Here is a 20,636-nt window from a genome sequence, read left to right as displayed (position 1 = left end):
ATACAATCATGGGATTACATGACATATAAATATTTTTCATATAGGCGTATCATGTTTGGTAGTTAAAGTAAACTGAGGACAGGACACTGATTGACCTTTCCTGTAATATCAGTCCACAATGATATGATAGTAATTAGCTATATTTTTCTAATTAACTATGAACATTTGAAATGTGTCACATAATGCAACAAAATGAAACCCTGCATGTCAAAACAGTGCACGCACCTGTCCACCACAACAGAATGTGTAAGGTAATGAAGGTATGACTTCACAGGAAACAGAGGTTTGACAGTAAAGAGAGAACAATGCAATACAATACAACTACCAGACCAGGCTACTAGTACACACTACTCTGCAACATAGAGGGACAAAGAAGACGAGTGAGTGGAGAGGACATGACACATGGCAGTGAAACAAAGCTAGACCCTGCCACACTAAAAGACCATATTTAGATTTGTGTTGTTGTTTTGTTTTGCTATCTTGTGGTATTTTGGTCATGTGCATCATATCGGCAAACATACAGTATCAAGATACGTGTCATATCATGACTCCTGTGAACTCAGATTATCTGAAATGTTTACTTTGAGGTAACCTACATACTGTAGTCCTAATACTGTATGTCAGGAGTCCAGTCTGTTCCTATTTGTCCATTGGCACGGGCTAAATACACAGGCACTACTCACACATTTTAAATAACCTTCAACATGCAATCATATATGACAGAGTTGATAAGGCCAATGCAGGCTTGAACCAATAACTAAACAAACTTCCCCACATCCTCTTCTAGATTTCAAAGTTGTTTTATGGAGTAGCACTGACTTCAGTTCAGTTGATTTGTACTCAAGTTGCATTCAATTGCAAATTGAAAAATGTCAGTGCCCCTGGAACAAAACTCTGTGTTTAACTCGTGTCCACCGGCATCACACAGTTCATACTTGAATTCTACTGTCGACATGTCATTGAGGACAAGTACATAACTTGGAGGCAACAGAACCAGCTGCATCTTATGTTGTCATTTCAGTTGGAATTTCCCACCTTATCAAACTGATGCCGTGTCTGTGTCAAATTGTGTTCTGAGTTTGATAACCCCTCAGGACCTGTGTCTTGTAATCCCCCCATCTCTGCCCTCTCTGTGCCTGTGTTCAAGGGTGGCTGCCTAGAATTATTAATAATAATCTATCTATAAATGCAGAAGAGCGTCACATTATCGTGTGGCTCATTCAAACTGGTTGGGAGTGGGTGCCCTGATTCTAATGTGTGAGCTTGGTATGCTACAGCATGGAAGGTTTCCAATCAGAAGTATGAGGGAGCTGGTTTGATATCACCACTGGTCTCCCCACTGGAAGCCTGGGGGCAGGGAAATCTATCAAATAACACACCTCTAACCTCTGTAAAGTAGCCAACTAATGCAATTAGTAAAATCAGTCACGTTTATGAAATTAACCACAATTCATACTGTGAATATATTTATATTTTTAAGTGCCCAGTTTAGGACAAAGAGGGGGTGAAATGTGCAAAGGGTCATGTGGTATAGACACATGTGGTTATCATCAACACATTCACACACAGATCAGCATAAATACTAGGTCGTACCACTAAGCAGTGCTAACAGACTAAGGGCCCGACGTAACAAAATTAATAGAGAATGAGAGCCTTTCTAATTGTACCAGTGTTTCTGTTTTGCTCTGTCAGACACAGCAGTGGAAACATCCTAAATAACAGTGAGATGAGATAGAGAAAAGAGTTAAGAACAAGGCAGAGAAGAATGGAATGAGTGAAGTGAACACAGCAGAGGAGCCATGGAAGCCAGGCTGAAGACTACAGAGCAGCAGGTGGCCTTTCTACAGACAGAGAATGGAGGTAAAGTCAAGTGGACATGCTTTGTGAACATGCAACATATACTTCAGAAACCATTACAAAAAAAATCTTATGGTGGCAGTGGGGAACCAACTTGAGCCATGCAATGTGTTGTATGTGGCTGTATGCATGACAATGTAACTAACACAGACACAAACCTGCTTGAAGAAAACTCTTAGAGGAGTGGTCTGAGACATTGACACAGAGGTAGCTGGTCTGTCCTTCCAAATTTCATGAAACTTGTTAAGTGCATTCATGCTTTCTGGAGGATGAACCCTATCATCTTTCCTCTAGCTAGCACTACTCTCAGGCCAAAATGTCAAATTTAGCTTATGATTTTATTTGTCTCCTATGACTATGTTTTTGCCCCTGTCCATCCGTCCGTGTCCATTCGTCCATCCGTCTGCTAATCTCCTGCACCGTTCGCCCGAATGACGTGAAACTGTGCACACACACTCCCTGAAGGCCAGAGCAGAACGTCTGCCACAAATTTGGAGTTGGAGGAAGGAGATGAGGTCTATGTCAACTTAACGCCACATGCTTTATTATTTGACAATCATGATAATTTCAGTAACTTTAATGGCATTCTGTTGTTCACACTGTGATAGTATATAGACTGTTTCAGAAACGCAGCTGGTCCTATATAAAGATGTTATTTAATAACTCTCAGCCAAGTGTCCCTATTTTGGGCAAACATTTATATCAGCTTGTAGATAAGCTATTTTCACAATGCACGAAACAGTTCTAGGTTTCCAGTGGTTAACTGGATTGCATTTACTTACACATGGCATTCACAATGCATCCCTGTGTCTAGCTTCTGAGTGTTAGTGCATGCATGTACCACAACATCCTGGGTTTTGGATCCCACTCAAGATGCTTTTGCTTACATCTCTGTCACCTTGTCCTGTATTACTTTTTCCTTCCTGTCTGAACTGTATTGTGCTGTTTACTGTGTCCTGTCCTGTCCAATACATAAATGCAGAAAATTCTTCTCACCAGGCTTCAGACGTGCCTCCTGCAGGAGATTTGGCTCAGATCTGAACCCATTTGATTTGGCGTAAGGAACCCGTTGCGACGCAACCCACAACCTTCCGCATGAAAGGCGTATGCTAACCGATACGTCACTGGAATGAATCTTGCATAGGTCCATTTCAAAGTCAGCAAAAGCTAAATATGAATATTTAAGTGAAACCCAATGTATAGACCACAAGGCGTGGGTGATTTGGCTGTTTGCCTAATTAATTACAGTATAACTAATTCCACTGTAAGTCACAATGCCTAAACATTAGTCATAGCAGTCTGAGATGAGGCCTCGGTAGAATAGTGTGGTAGTTTGTTGTTCAACACAGTGCTGTCACTGTGTGCTGTGCATGACAGCTCCGAACCCTGGCATTGACAGAGAGGAGAGGAGAGGAATAGTGGAACTATTATATGGCATATGATATGAGTTTCGCTACAAATGTACATCTTTCATAACCTGACTCCTGGGCCTCAAGTTGGGATAGATGCAAGCCAGTAATACATGCCCAGTTTCCCACCCATTTGTGCAATACGTAGTTGTAGTCATACTTGTTGTCTGACATCTTGGATATTCAAATCGCTGAGGAAATCAAGCCGAACTACTGATTTAATAAACTGATACAGACCAGTAGCCTCTATACAGCAGCTTTAACATCAATAAATTGGACTAACATGTTTACTTTATTATTATTTGAAAAAAGATGGGCCCTTTATCTTTCAAATAAATGTAACTTAATTATTTAACTTTAATTAACTGCTAGAAGGACTATATTTTTTGTTTATGATTTTCATTTATTTAAACCTCCAAGTATTCAGAAACAAAAACGATAACGATTAATTTAGTTTATCCCCTTCTGTGCATAGGTGTACAAGCACGGGAAATACAAAACTAAAAAGACGAAAAAATGGGTCGAAATGTCTGTTAACAACAGGAACATAAAACATGTGGAAATTATTATTCTTTTTTGAAAAAATGAAATTAATGATTTATTGTTTTAACATGTTTGGACTCAATAAAATATATAAAAAAAACATTTTTACTTTAGACATTTTCAATAACCATTGCTTAATTTGCAGACATGTAGCCTATGCAAGTTCTGTGACAAATATTACTAAAGCGTGCAATAACATATAAAGTTTCTAGCCATGTGTTGCCAGAGAAAGCCCATATGCGCATGTGCAGCAGTCAATCAGTGCTCATTGATTGCACTTGTGTAGGTAAACTGGCTACTGAAATAACTCCGTGTAAACTGGAAGAAGCTTTGGAATTATTTTATCCACTGACACTCATTCTTCACAAACATAAAATTAAGCTAATCCGTTCAATTTGGTTGTTTGATTTGAGCCCCTACTTTAAAGGAGTTTCGGTTGTTCAATCAGTCAGCTACTAGGCCTATAACTGGAACGCACTCGCACTGGGAAACAATTGTGCTTGAGATTAAATGGACGGTCGGTTGAGGATGGATGGTTTAGTAGGCCTAATACTAAACAAAACCAGGCAACAACGTACGTGTAAGTAACGATGTTGAAGTTAAATAACGTTTAGTAAAGTAAGTGTTAATTACTGGAAAAGTGTGTCTTCTCTCTTTTCCAATGTTGTCAGAGCTGAGCATTTGGAGAGACCATAGCAGGTTGCTTGCTTCTGTTGTAAACTCTTAATCCTTTAGTTGTGTGGTGTAACTAATGTCCTTAAACTGAATTAAGTATTACCTAAGAAATTGTGGTTAACACCTATGCTATGTGGGGAGTTGCATGCATGCCTCCCGCATTGGAATGGCCTGCTGTAAGGAAGCTGAGAGTATGGTCTGTGTAGCGAACATTTTTCTTTTGCTGCGTATTTTACCTCTTTATCAAGTGCTAAACATCTCAAAATCGTCAACATGGCCTGCACAAATGCTGGGGTGGTGTCTGGTGGTGTCTACATTTTTTAAGTGTTTGACTTGCAAATAAGTATGAACTGATGAACTCATGAACGTGGATGGAGTATGCCTAGTGATAATGATCACTTGGACATCCTTGATAATGATACTCAAAACAATGTTGTGCTGCCTATCATGTACTGTATGTAAACAGAACTTGTATTTGTTGATGACATGTATTATTGTGTTATTGTTTATGCTATGTTGATGAATTGAATACATAGGACCACATTCAGTCCTCAGGACTTTTTTATGTTATCCTTTTAGCCTTAATGTCTTACTGTACCACAGCTGCTACTAATGAATTATCCAATCAATCAATCAAACCTATACTGCACCCTTGTGGTCATAGTGAACTATATACAGACTAATTTAATACTTCAACTTAAGTGTCTCCTTACAAGTAGCCTACTTTTGATTGCTTGCTGCCAATAAATGTATGTCTCTTTTATTAAAAATAACCCATTTTATAATAGAGCGGACATATAAAAGATTGTGACTTGTGGTATCAAGAATTAATACAAGAACGGTTGGCACCAAAACCTACTCGGTCTCGGCCCTTGTAAAATCCGGCGACCTTGGAACGGTCGGCACCACGGATTTCTGGCCACCAAAACCTACTTGGCCCCAGGAACATTTGGCACCAAAAACTACTCGGAGTTGGCCCCAGTCAAATCTGCGACCTCGGAACGGTCGGCACCAGATATTTTTAGCCACCAGAACCTACTAGGCCCCGGGAATACAAAGCATTCTCACTCCCAAGACGGCAAGCGATCAATGTCTTTGGGGTACAGAGACTAGGTGGCTTACGATTTTGTCCCTATTGGGATGTAACCTTTGGCACAGCGTCTCGCTCGCCTAACGGCTCACTCGGCAGTGCCTCTCGTGGCTCAAGTCCGCTACAGATGGTATACCTTCGTCGTTTTGATCGTTTTTTTGCCTAACTAGTTCCTAGCTTAATATAAGGGGCTCACCACGCGGGCCGAGTGTTCCGCCTCGCCGGTGCCGACTGTTCTCACCAAGTTCTCACCCAGCAGGCCGAGTGGTCCGCCTCGCTGGTGCCGATTGTTCTCACCAAGCGGACTGATTATGTATTCGTTATTATTAGATTATTGGTTTACTTATGTGTTACTTTATTATTATGTAAATCGCTCTGGATTATGAGCGTCTGCTAAATGCCTTCTGTAAACCGAGTAGGTATTGGTGCCGACCGTTCTGGTTACCTCAAGAAGGAACGACTTCACAACTGCTCTCCTCCCCCGTCCAGGTGGCGCCATCTTGTGAGGCTGGCAGCCATTCATTTAAGTGATGTGACATCACGTTCTGTTACTATGATGTCTGAAGTTAGGGTAATACGATGCGTGCATTCTCTAAAATACGTTTTAACTTTGCCATGTGATATATCCCTGGTGGTCTAGTGGTTAGGATTCGGCGCTCTCACCGCCGCGGCCCGGGTTCGATTCCCGGTCAGGGAACACTGTTTTGCTTTTTTAGTATACTTTTTGCCTACAACAACCAAAACTTTGATGTTCAACCTCTGGATGTTTTGTCGTGTTGGGGTTTCGATAGGTAATAAAAAGAAAGCTAATTATTTGTTTCATCATATTATATTCTCACCCAGTTTGGTTTGAGTTTAAATGCTTATGAACAGTTATGCTTTGATATCGTGTTTGGGTTGTTACTTTTATTTGCATCCCACATCTTGTTTGTGTCTAATAACGATTCAGGATATAAAGTTAACGTCTAGTGGAGATCTACCACGGATAAGCAATTGGCTGAAAGTCATGTGACCAAACAAACCCTACAAATATGCCTAATGTATACTTTGTCGTACTATGGTTGGTGTTGTGCCCGCAAATAGCAGATCTACAAGCCGACATCACGCTGTCAAACTTGTAAACTGGCTGGTTTGGGCACTTGATACGGCAATAAGACAAAAGTATTACATTGGACTCGAAGCTACACGTCACTGTGGAGGGAAATTTAAAATGGGATGCAGTTAGTGTGAGTATGTAGCCCGGCTAGCTCAGTCGGTAGAGCATGAGACTCTTAATCTCAGGGTCGTGGGTTCGAGCCCCACGTTGGGCGCTAATCTTTTCCAGATGGCACTTTCCAAATGGCACTCCTATGTGTGTGTGGTTTCCTTTGATGTATGAAACAGGATAATTATTAGACAAACTATTATAAATATAGTATCTGCCCCAAAACTTTGGCACGCTCTACATACTCATTTAAACGTTCAGCTTACTGAGGAGGACAAGTGTGCTTGTTAATGAAACTTTGAAATGTTTTATAGTTTTTGAAATATTTAACTTTAAAAGTCAATGGAAGAATTTGGGACCTCACAACTCCTTCATATTTTCACCTAGAAACTCTATTCACTATTTTTTTTTAAATCAGTTGAACCTTTTACTTTGAAATGTTTTGTAGTTTTTGAGATATTAAACATTTAAAACTTAAATAGTAAAGCTTTGGCACCTCCCTGTTGCTTCATACTTTCACCTAGAAACTCGATTCACAATTAAACAATTCCACCTTACTGTGGACATATATGCTTGAGATTTTTACTTTCAAATAATTTGTAGTTTTTTAAAAATATTTAACTTTAAGCGTCCCATGCATTGTCAATGGCATTCTTAAGCTTTTCGCCTGTTTGCAGTCATGTTACTTCAACATGCTTTAAAGGAGAATTTTGCCCGATATTTTTCTTACCTTTTTTATGATGTTATGATATCCTAGGACGAGTGGTACAGTAGGAAAATTAATATAAGGGGCTCACCACGCGCCACAGCTAAAAACCCGCGTCTACGGGACTTGCTCTAAATCGCACTATGCAACGTGATTGTCTTGAATGCGCTCCACCGGAAGTCTCATTTTAGTAATACTATCGGGTCTCAAGCTACTAGTGAAAAGTAACTAAGTACATTTACTCAAGTACTGTATTTTAGTTACAATTTTTAAGTACTTTTACTTTCAGGCATTCCAATACACTAATAGTTTATTGGTCATCATGAAGCGTGCCAACGCAGTTTCTACAGGGTTTGCTTTTTTCTAGTTAAATGTCAGTTTGCCAAATTTATAAGAATTCTTACCCTCAGAGTATGGTTATATATTGATAATGACTGATGGCTGATAATAGCTTTGTTTCTGTAATTTATTCTTGTATTGCCAGTCTTAGTTTTACCTTTTTAAAGGTAGGGTAAGTGATATTTTTTGGTTAAAACAAAGTATTTTGTTAAAAGGTTAACATACTATATTCTGATAGTAATCATTGCTATAGAGTGTTTGTTCAGTAACAGGAGTCTCCCCGTCTCTCCAGCTCTTTAACTCAATTCCTGCCAATCACGCATAAATGCGATCTATTAAATAGCGCACTTGGCCGCCAATCACGCATAAACGCGTTCTATTGAAAAAATTGAAAAAAAATTTGGATTTTTTTTTTTTCTTTTTTCAATTTGACCTAAAGACCAAGGAGATATGATTTTTCGAAGGAAAAGACTCCCATCCACTTCCTTGTTAACTTAAAACTTAAAAATGATGTATCTCGGCTCCTGAGTACTTTTTAAATTTCAATGAAAAATCTCTGGCAGACAACAGCAAAAAATCTGAAATAACTCTGGCAGTTAATAAACAGAAAATACATTTTTCGGTAGGTGTCAAAATCTCAGCCAATCAGGAGAAAGTACCCATTTTTAAGTTTAATTTGTATAGTGTTCCAGTTCCAATTTTGTCTGCTCATTTCTTAGTGTCATCACTTCCAATTTCACTTGTTTAATCTATATCCTGATTGAGTTCTCTGTCCTGGTTGGATAAAATTGGAAATTAAACTGAAACTGAAAGGAAAATACATTTTCTGTTTAATAAAGAGGTGGAGAGACAAGGAGACTCCTAATACTGAACAAACACTCTATAGCAATGAGTACTATCAGAATATAGAGCTATTTAACACTTATTTTAACCAAAGCAAATCACTTACCCTACCTTTAACTAATAACTTTGTATAATCTATTTATACTTAGTTGCATTCATCGTCACAACTGTGTCGATGCGACTCATTGTAGATTGGATATTGCTGTCATTTTTGTTGTATTTTTATTTTTTTATGACATGCCCAAAATAGGGACGCCATGTTGAAAGACGGGCATAAGTAAACATGGCAATAGATAGATAGATTGATAGATTCTAGATTGATTATTTATTATTCCATAGAAGAAATTATGTTTGCACCATTGTGATAGTAATTATTGCCAAATAGTGTTTGTTCAATAACAGGGGGTTTTCACAAATCTCACTTGTTAATCCTGCATCCTGTATGAATTCCCTCTCCTGATTGGATGAAATTGGTATTTTTTGATTGATTGAATACTTCAGGAATCTCTGGACGTAAAAACAGATGATTAACAGTTTGCAAAAAGTACAGTGGTACGATTACACAATGATGCTAAAAGGCATGAGAGCTTGTTTCTATTGTGGTCCTATGTATTCAGTTAATCAAGACATTTAAAGACAAAAAATAACTATATACTAGAAACGTACAAGAAATGATACAATAACATACAAGAAATATACAATAACATACAAGAAATAATCCCCACCTGAAAATGCATTATCTGTCTTTACTAGTGCTGGAGAGACAGGGATCCATGTTACTGAACAATCAGTCTATGACAATGATAACTATCAAAATATAGAGATATTTAACACTTACTTTAACAACAACAACAAAATGCATGGCTTATGGATAACCAGAGACAACGTTTACATGCAGATGTTTGTTCAAAAGTGATGCATTAGACAAAATAAGCAGCAATATGTATGTTTACCTGTGGAAAATGTATCGCCCGAACAGGGACTTGAACCCTGGACCCTCAGATTAAAAGTCTGATGCTCTACCGACTGAGCTATCCGGGCTCTGATGTCGCTTTACGTCCGCTGACTATATATCCTTATAAGGACGTCGCAGGATGTTGTATCGTGTAGTTACATTCGGACCGGGTCATAATAATGCCATAATAACGTTACCAGATGAAGCTAAATAAAGAAATGGTCTGCAAATCCACGAAGAGCATTTGTCCCTGTCGTATTGTTTTCCATAATGAACTAAATGTAACTGTCTCTTCCATCTCCTGGTATCACCCACATGTGCATTTCAGGCAGGTAGGTTTTATTTCAGTGCTTCCCACAAACGCGATCCACAAAAACGATTTGCAATGGGACGCTTGGGTACTAGGTTGGCTATTTTTTGGCACGAGACAGTCATTCTTATATATAACTTAATTATCATAACTTAGGACGTAAAGCATCGTTTGTCTCGAATCCATTGCTAACGTTTATATTCGTGCGTGGTGGTGTTGCTTGATAGGTAGGTAGCATGCCAAAAAAAGATCTGATCTACAACTGTCTATAATAACATGTCGTGACCATAGACTCTAAAATATTCTAAAATATAGTGACCATAGGTTGTTACTTGTGACGCTTTTAGTAGATCTCTTCCTTTTGGTGATATAACAGAGTATAAACAATGAAGCTTAGTTAAGATAAATAAAGATTTAGCTTAGGCCCCAGCGAGATTTGAACTCGCGACCCCTGGTTTACAAGACCAGTGCTCTAACCCCTGAGCTATGGAGCCCGATGCTGATATCCACGTAGTATGTAAGTTTTTTTAATCTTTCAATGAAGTCTGTTGCATGTATTATTAGTTATGGAGCACCGCGGAGCTTCACTCATATGGTTTAAATAATAGTGTAGCCAGGTGAAGCCCGAGTTTCATTTAAACTAGATCGACACGAGACAAACATGCTTGCAGAATTCTGATTATTTTATATCCTCCGATCCGTGATATAATTGGATAATGGTACTTTTCCCATGTGATTGCTGTTTATATTGATCAAGTGGAAATGTCTCTACACATTGATTCACACAGAGCCAGAGGATCATTTACCAAGTTACCGCTGCAGAAGCACATAGATAGCACTGTTGCCAGATTTTGTGAGAGAAATAAGCAGCAAGTCTATGAAAACAAGCCCAAAAAAAGCGACTAGGCTACATGACCACTTTAAACCTATACAGTACATTGGCTATTTGAAAATAGCCGTTCTACAAGTAAATTTGCTATTTTTAAAAATATCTTGAAAAGAAAAAGTGAAATCACATTTGGAATATAAATGGGGGGGGGGCGGCGGAGAAAGACATTAATTTTGTCCTCAACGTGCAAATGTTTGAGGACTGTATAAACAATGATTAGAATATAATATACAAAATAACTACACAGATGGGGGTCCGCAGACAAATACATAATTTGGGGGTCCTTGACATGAAAATGTTTGAGAACCACTGGTGTAAACAACAATTAGGAAACAAGCCCCAAATAAACAACTTACACTTTAGAAACAAGCCCAAAAAACCACAACCCGTAACTACCAATATTTACAAACACATTTACGCCCAAAGTCGCTTATGGACAGGACATGGCAGCCCTGATAGATAGCATAAGCACCACAGTGAGTTTTACCAACAAAACACTCAATCTAGTCCAGTAGAGGGCATCATTTCATAGGTGATAAAACTCGCTGTCCTTCGGGGTTATAGGATATAGGTGTGATCCCATGGGTGGGGATAGCAGCGCACCAATGGTCCCTCCCCTGTCGGTTGCTAGGGGAGATCGGGGCGTGGCGACCTGCCTCCCCGACTGTGACCCTCTATATTCACAAACTCCGTCCTCATAATAAACTAGTGTCTGGACCATAGGAACACAGGGGTGAAGATGGAAACGAAATGATACGTCGATGGGACATTCTTGATGGCTTTTTCTGGGATACTCGGGTCCCAATATGGACCCCAGTCTACAACAGATGTGTATTCACGATGACATGACATGAGAACACCTTTTCCTCCAGGTTGGATTATTATGTGTGAGGAATTAAAGAGAGACATCCAGAGTGTAACAGAGAGCCATGGTGGAGCATACAGGACGGACAGATAACGATCATAGCGTTTCGTCATCAGGGTCGTGTTCTCTACCGGTTTAAAAGCCGACATCTGAGGACCCAGTGGACCCCAAACAAAAAGGTGCGTGTTCGTGTTGTTAGGTATTATTATGAAATCAACAGTAAAACATCCTCATTGTTACTCTGAGAGTGTACAATGTAACAAGAGAAGGGCCAATTTGGTTGAATTTGTAGCTCTAAATAAACTCAAGAGTTACAAATTGATAAATGTACACTGAGGATTTTAACTGTGTTTTGATTAATGCAGAAATTTAAACGAGACCAATGACTTCATTCATTTGTATACTTAGTTTATATTACTTTAATTGGACTAATTTAGCTTGCATTTCTCACTCAGCCATCTTTGTACAATAGATCAATACACGTTTAGGCTGTTTCTTTGTAATCATTTCTAAGTGAAACACACGACCTACAGTTTAAAGTTTTTGTTAAACGACTCAAATGTTATTTCAGGACAAAATACCTCAAAACAAGAACTAATCATCAGTTCAGTGAGTGACACACACATTAGCCTCGGGAACCCATGCATTTTTTGGGGGTTTACACACACACATTGAAGTAGGTATCGGCGGCGCTCGCCGAAAATAACTGATCTACAAGCTTGTATGTATGTATGTCTGGCCCTCTCGGCAAGCGACACCATTTTACTACGAAGCAGAATCATTCTTTTGTTGTTGTTGATGTTTTTCCGGGGATCCTCCAGACTAGTTGAACCTGTTCCACAGAATTGCGAAAGCGCGTGCGTGTGCCAGTGCGTGGTGTTGGATTTTGTTCTACCAGTAGTGGAAAAGGTACTCACATTTAGTACTTACATGTATTACTTAAGTAAAAGTACAAAAGTATTGGCATTAAAATGTATTTAAAGTATAAAGTACTCATTATGCAGAATGTCCCATTGCACAAGTTTTCAAATGTATAAAATGTGCAAAAATCTTTAGATAATAGCATATCTACAGACTACCAAAGTCTTCAAATAACTGTAGTAATAAAGTACAATATTTGCCTCTGAGATGTAGTGGCGTGGAAGTACAAGTACTGAAAATTGGACATACTCAAGTAAAGTAAAAAATAAAAATAAAAAACTCCAAAATTGTACTTTACAGTACCTGAGTAAATATACTTAGTTACTTTACACCACTGGCTGCTGCTACGCCCTGAACTAACCCACGGCGCGTCACCACGTCGAGTCTGTTGTTGTGATCTGATCTGAGGTTGGACATCATTCATCTACCAACAGCTTTGATACAGGATTAATTCACATTTAACTCTCGTTTGTCGGTGTCGATTTTAGCGTGCCATAAAAGAAATCAGACCGATCGTTGTAAATGAACGAGTAGCAGAGGAGAATAATACCGTTTGTAAATGCTATAACCACAACAACACCGAGGACGTCTGTCTGCGCGTCTTTATTCCTCCTATAGGTGTTTTCATTGCGTGTGCATTGATCTTTATGTAATCATTGCATCTACATTGTTGATCGGCTACATTGTGTATTTTAATAACAACCACCGCTATGCGAGAGACTCGGGTCTTCATGGATGCCTCCTCCCGGCGTTAGCGCCACCTCCTCGGCTAAATGTAAGACCACCAACACCTTCTTTGTATTATGAGACGCATTCATTTACGTTGCTATGTTTTATCATAACTGGGAAATTCTCACAGGGAAGATCCTAGTTTAAAATCCGTATTATTGCCATTTCAAAGGGAGGAGATGAGAGCCATTGTGTCAGTGTTGCCATGTTGTGTGAAAGAAATACGCAACCAGGTCCATCAAAACAAGCCCAAAAGAAGTGACTATAGGCCACACGAGCACTTTAAACCTATGTGCAGTGGCTATTTTCAAAAACTCTTGCAATAAAACGTGGAACATTTTTTAAAACAACAACAAATGCTCCCTGCATGGCACAAACCATTTATGGACATATTTGGGAACCACTGGGTTAAAAAACATAATGAAATGCAAGTTTAAAACATGTGGAAGCAAGCCTAAATAAGCAACTACTCTTTAGAAACAAGGCCAAAAAAGCCGCAACCCGCTACTGACCAATATTTAGAAGCAACTATACAGGAAAACAAGCCCAAAGTCGCTTATATTAAGCCAACATGGCAACCCTGCATTGTGTGCAAAAATAATGTCACCCATTTTCTGTGATCTGCAAAAAAAGACAGGCATGATTTAAAGCCTCCGATTTCTCATAAAAACAGCCTAGATCTGTGTTTAAAAAGCTGTTATTTCATCCCCCCTCACAGGGCCAACAGTAACAGCAGCATGCTCGTGGCCTCGGCCGTGGTGGTCTGGGAATGGCTGAACGAGCACGGCCGCTGGCGGCCCTACGGCCCCGCCGTGTCCCACCACGTCGAGGCGGCCGTCCGGGGGGGCAGCGACCCCCGCGGAGGGAGCGTGGTGCTCGGCCAGGTGGACAGCAGGCTCTCGCCCTACATCATAGACCTCCAGTCCATGCACCAGTTCAGACAGGACACAGGTAAGCCAAAGCAGCAGTTGCCAGCTTTTGCGAGAGAAACAAGCAACCAGGTCTACGAAAAAGAAGCGAGCCCAACAGAAGCGAGCCCTTCGCCCTTTAAACCAGTGGTTTTCAACCGTTTTCCACATCAAGGTCCATTATTTATTTGGCATTTGAGCCACGGACCACCGTTTCATGATATTTAGACTCGAATATTTTGTTATTGTTGGATAGGATTTTGTCCACAATTCCATGCTGTGTTGATGTTGGTACCATAGGAGATATTACAGGCAAACGTTGATCAAAATAACAATTCTTCTACATTCTCTAATTGTGTAGACTTATTGTAAATTAAGTAATGCAGATGTTTAACAATGATTTAACTATTGAAAGCGTAAAATGAAACCATTAATTTTACACTCTCAAGAGTTAAAGACCCTTAGGGTCCATTTGGTTACCAACTCTCCATCATTTAACTGGGGACCAGCGGACCACTGGTTGAGAACCACTGCTTTTCACATATACATTGCTAGATCTAGATGCGTTGCGAGCTTGTAGATCGGCTATCTGCTTGTAGATCTGCTATTTTCAAATGCAGGTACGACTGGGCAGGATGCAAGGGATCAATGAAGGAGAGAGCGTCAGTGCGGACGGGAAAGGCTGAATTGAGCAGTGGCTGTGATTGTAGAAGTGTCAGGGTACAAACGGGGTCTACACTGTACACAATCTGGAGTGCTAATTTTAACTGTGCAAATGCTTCATCTGGATCCATAAACAGATAGTAGCTATGATCTAGAGTCCATAACCAAAAAGTTGGGCCAGAGATTAAGAAAAACATCAATAGAGGAACATTTGCCAGATACGCAGGATGCAATGCAACTATCCCGTTAGTTTTTAATCCCATATACTAGCATCTGTAGTCTACTGCATTTACTATTTTATAGTGTGAACGCACTACATACTAAATACACAGAATTAGAATACAGTATAGTATGGAATTGGGAAAAGGTGTTTCTTAGTGAGACTAGATGTGTTATTGCAGTTATTAAGTGTTGACGTTGTGTCACAGACATGCTCGCATGCACACACTGGTATCGCAGAACCAGGCCCTTCATCCACGATCAACACTGATTAAAACCATCTTCACCTCAAAGCACACAGCATCTAAATACCTTCAAGTTTACCTCAGAAATTGGCTAATGGGTCAGATAATCTCGCTGCTTCGTTGGCTGGTATATAGTGAAATTTAACATATTGAGTACTGAGTTTGTGGTCAGTTCTGTTCTAGTATGTGGGATGTGTGCCTGTTCTTCTTGATCTTGATTCTACCATGACAGACATGAGGCATAAATGATGTAGGCAGACTTGTTGTTGGTAAGATGGCAGTGATAGTTGAGCTGTTTTGCAATTAAAAGCAAAACCGCATCTTTTGGACAGTGACCGTGGCGTGTTCCTTGAATTATAACATCAAATGTGTGCTATTATATGTATCAAAATTAGAATCGGGACAAAATCCAGAATTGAAATCCTGCATGATTCTGGCGTGGGACAATGTAGAGCCACATACGTAAATACATAACAGGACACCAGTTGCATGGAGCAACAGTCTGCATCTGTATTTTTCCAGATGTCTTTCCAATGGGTTTGACAAGAAACACTGTTTCCCTGATGAGTGATGACTACTCCAAGTCTGTTGTCAGAGACTGAGATGGAGGCGTGTGTGTGTGTGTGTGTGTGTGTGTGTGTGTGTGTGTGTGTGTGTGTGTGTGTGTGTGTGTGTGTGTGTGTGTGTGCGCGTCATGGGCGGGGACGGTTGAACCTAAGTGATGGTCTAGAACAGCTGTAAATGACCATCGTTGTGACCAATAGTCAACCACATTCCTTCAGACCTTACCAGACACACACACACACACACACACACACACACACACACACACACACACACACACACACACACACACACACACACACACACACACACACGCCAGTGAGCAGCTGCAATGCATACTGCTTGTAACAGAAGAACAAGGGTCGGCGAAACTTTTAGGCACAGAGAACGCATGCAAGAGGGCATAAAAGAGCGATGCAACTGCTATTAGAGAGACAGGAAAAGCAAGAGTGAAAGAAAGTAAGTAAAAAGGGGGAAGATCTGTGGAGTGTTACGTAGAAAGTAAATAAGAAAAAGAGGTTGCGCATCAACAATGGGTTTTCTCAGTGGAGTGCTAGACCCAAAATCCAGTATACATATAAAAAGTAGGAATTGAAAAAATCTCCAAAAGATAGCACATCCAACATTTCAAATCAGTGGAGGACAAAGTACTCACATTTACACTTTCTTATTGGCACACACCAATAAATGAATGCTTGGTATTTGGGATTTTTTTAAATTACTACTTTTTATATGTTACGTAGAAGCAAAGCATAGAGATTTCTGGAGAGGGGCAGATAATGAGAGATTTCAAGGTCTAATGAGCAGAGAATTCCCTTTAGCTGCACAGTAAAATCCTCTGTGTTCATCTAACTCAGGGAGTGTACATGGAACCAAATGGACCCATAAGGGTCCATTTGGTTCTATTTTTACACTCAGAGTGAAAAGAACAGTAATGATTTTACTGTGTGCTCCGTCCTTGTAAGCCCTCTCTCCCTCTCTCGGCCACACTCATTGTCTCTATCTTTTTTTAATTTTAATTTTAGCTCCCTCTATCTCGTGTCTCTCTCCATTTCGCTCTCTCTGTCCCAATCTGTCTGTCTCCCTCTGTCTTTCACTCTTTATCTCTCTGTCTCTAGGTCCTTGTTTCTCTCTCTCATTCCCTCCCTCCCTCGCTCTTGGCCCCCCTCCTCGGCCCGTTCTCTTGTGTGTTTAGTTTCGTCAATAGGCCGAGTCCCAAGGGGCCCGTCGGGTTTGGGCTTGGACGTGGGAGACTGGGGAATAAGGGGGGTGCAGTGGGTGTTGGAGAAATGGGGGTGTGGGATAATTGGGAAGTCTGTATTCTCTCTCTCTCCGTCTCTCTGTCTCTCTCGCATTTCGCACCATTGTTGAATTTTGGGGGAACAGATGTGAGCTGCTCCATTGTGGCTACGAGAGACGCACACACATTCATTCACAAACGTGCACCGACAGACCGACGACACACATTTAAGCACCCACCCACGCACGCATACATTTTGATACACGCACATTCATGCACACACTTGGCACACATACCCACACATATGCAAGCGGGTGGGAGAGGGGATTGCAGGCCAGCAGGGAGGGTGGGTGGGGGAGATGGTGGGGGTCTGGTTATTCCAAGTTCAGCGAAGTGGAATATGGAGAGAACAGGATAGACAGAAGGGGATTGAACAAGCAAAGAATAGCAGGAAAAATGGCAGATCTACAAGCTCACAACGCGTGGCAATGTGACGCTTGTAGGTATGCTATTTTTGCTGTGTGACACATCATACAACAAAGTACAAAAAAGGTTTAAGTGTTTCAGATATGTATTAATTCACGTGTTTTTGGAGGAACAGCGGTACTCTAGTTGAATGTAAATTTACAGCCTTGATGTAAGGGGTTCCGTTTGCTACATAAACCTGGCTTTGGCCGTAAACAAGCCTCGGTTTCTGGGAGAGGCCCGGGTGATGACATTGGTGGATCGAAGGCCAGCTGGGAAGCTAGGAGCATGCGGTGAAAAATGCCAGACAGAGAACGTAAGTCAACTGTACGTTTTTAAAGCTGCAGTTCGCAAGTTTTATGTACTATCCCAACGGAAAGAGGCAACTTCCACTATAACACATGGTATTCAAACCCAGGTCTCTTGCATGGAAGACCAAATATCTACCGCTCATATACAAGAGGGAATCTCTGCTTGTCCAGGCGAGATATTGGGCTTATGTGCTTCAGGCAGGACTACTTGTCATTGTCAGCCAGTAGGTGTCCTAACTGACACCAGGGTCTAAATGTCTCAATGGAAGAGTAGAGAATGTACAAGTGATATCGTATTAACATACTCTACAGACTGGTTGGTTAAATCAGTGGTTCTCAACCTGTGAACATTTCTTTTTGGGGTGGGGGGGGGTCCCCAGATGATATAGTGAAGTGACAATGTAAGGACTTTTAAGACCCTTTTAAGACTATAAAACATTGGCCAAATTGTCAAATAATATAAGAAAGAGGCAAAACATTTGAAAATATGTCTCGCAACGCGAGGCATTGTGAGCTTGTAGATCTGCTATTTTCACTATTTATCTGTGGAACGGAGTCAAACTAAATGAGGGGTCCCACTTCAAACATGATTATATTGGGGGGGGGGGGGGGGGGGTCACGGGCTGAAAAGGTTGAGAACCACTGGGTTAAATAACGTTTTATTCATTAAAATAAGTTCCGGATTGCAGCTTTAAAATGCAGAGTAAACTCATGCAAAGTTGCTCAGTAAAGGATTTTGTGACTGGGTGGTGCCCGGGCTGCAGTCAGTTATGATTCTTGGTGACTCATTAGTGTAGTGTGTAAATCACAGTGTTATCTTTTATCTTGACGATATCAAAGGATACACTCTTTGAAGTGCCTGGAGCCATTGTTGACACAATTCAGGTGGTGAGGTGACGGTGCTTATAATGATAGTCCCCATGCTGTGTGCAGTAAGCAGCGAGACGCTCACAGGACGAGGGTCATTGGTTTTGTGGTGTTGGTTTAAATGCCTGTGAAGCATTAACATAAATGTTAACTTGCTCATGGCGACTTTCGGTTCCTCTGCTCTGTTTGAGCTCTACCGACAATCGATAACATCCTGTAAATAAATCATAGTATACACAATGCAGAGCTTTTCATAATTTAACTATACTTTAACTCTGAGAGTATACAAATGTCACGTACTCTCATAGTTAGTAGATAAAGTCAGAGAGCAAGAACAGGGAATAAGGTCATGCATGTGAAGACAGTGTGCAGGACCACTTGTTTTCGTCGCTATGTTAAATGAGTGGTGCCGCACACAGATTTAAAAATGAATAAATTAGGAATGAGGATTTTTTTCCCCTTCTGTTCATACTGTTCGATCACAGGCATCTTGGGTGGCGAACAACAAGTAATTATCGGTGATGACACACATTGCCAATGAGCTGTGGCATTGCGCCACACTGGAGGGCAAAACACGCCATGAGATCACTAAGAATATGAATGTTCCCAACAAGCAGAGACACTCCCAGGCTGCGCTGACAGTTGCGGTCATAAGGGAACAGGTCTGTGCCTGGCTGTGGCCCTCCCTCCCTCCAGCTGAGCCATAGATAAAAGCCCTCCAGACTGTCGACAGCACAGGCATTCACTTGACAACATACAGCCATTAGCAAATGCCTCAGGTCCGTAACGTACCCCGGCGTTTTAACTCGTTTTTGTGACGCACACCTCTTGTGATTACAACGCTTCGGCTGTCTGTCATTCTCTTTGGTGTGACAGTTGTTCTAAGAGCAGATCTGGAGGAATTTTGTGTGATTGTGTTGTTTAAAGCCAGACAGATATTTCGAGTCGACACAGATATATGTATGCCGATGTGAAAACTTCAGAATATCTGCAGATATTTGAATTTTTGTAATCCCCAATATTAAGTCCAATATCAGTTGGGCTGTAGTGTTGTTAACCTTTCCCGATAGTCTTTGTGTTTCCGACACATCAGGGATGCTGAGTGTTGTACCAGCAAGTGTAAGATGGGGATCTGCTGTGGTTTCTATGATTTCATCACCCCCTCTCTCACTATGTCGTTCCTTCTGTGGAATGGACCGAGTCATAGCCTTATGACCTATCGGCATAGTCACAGCCTGCGCTCACTCCCACACACACGGCGTGTGTGTGTGTGTGTGTGTGTGTTGTGTGTGTGTGTGTGTGTGTGTGTGTGTGTGTGTTGTGTGCGAGCGCAAGGGAAGCGAGACTGATGAGCGGCTTTCTTGATGAAGAGAAGGAGATTGAATTGTAACGACTGACTCATTTCCTTTTGTTTCCAGCTGTCTAGAGATCAGATATTTTGTCCCCGGTAACAAGAATGGTCGCCTTTGCAAAACAATCTCATGTTCCATTCTCTTTCAATTCAGTCAATTTCAGCATGACAATACAAAACGTGTCATATCTAACCTGTTAAGAGGTGGCTGAGAAAGAATCTTCTCATCAAATACCAATTAAACTCTAGTGACAATTTCCATTTTTGAGTTGTTCGAATGGAAAGTCTATCAATCACTGTCATGGTGGTAGCTTTATTTGATCCCATGTGTGTTAACAGCAGTCAGCCACTCCACCTGGCTGTGCAGTGCTCCAGCTGCTCCTGATGAAGGAGACGCTTTCCCAGACCCCCATGATGCCCTGGGGCGGGGGTCATGGGGTAGGCCGGGCTCCGTAGGATGAGGAGGAG

The 20,636-nt window shown here is 40.9% G+C and overlaps 1 protein-coding gene across 2 annotated transcripts in view; it reads left to right on the top strand.

Moving 5' to 3' along the window:
• The first annotated feature begins 11,527 nt into the window (after positions 1 to 11,527).
• The window catches only part of LOC311060207 (E3 ubiquitin-protein ligase DTX4-like), a 49,788-nt gene continuing 40,679 nt past the window's right edge, over positions 11,528 to 20,636 (top strand). The window contains exons 1-2 of one of the 2 annotated variants that reach the window (XM_084078340.1): positions 11,528 to 11,864; positions 14,054 to 14,286. In XM_084078340.1, the coding sequence (XP_083934466.1) occupies positions 14,073 to 14,286 (214 nt within the window). In that variant the 5' untranslated portion in view covers positions 11,528 to 11,864; positions 14,054 to 14,072. Of the gene's footprint in view, positions 11,865 to 13,026; positions 13,382 to 14,053; positions 14,287 to 20,636 lie in introns of those variants that run through there. The other variant, XM_084078339.1, reaches the window with a different exon arrangement.

This window comes from Gymnoscopelus microlampas, assembly GCF_963454915.1.
Source record: "Gymnoscopelus microlampas genome assembly, chromosome: 2".
NCBI classification, from domain to species: domain Eukaryota; kingdom Metazoa; phylum Chordata; class Actinopteri; order Myctophiformes; family Myctophidae; genus Gymnoscopelus; species Gymnoscopelus microlampas.
Note: the sequence above shows the minus strand (reverse complement) of the source record. Positions and strands in the feature narration are given on the sequence as shown.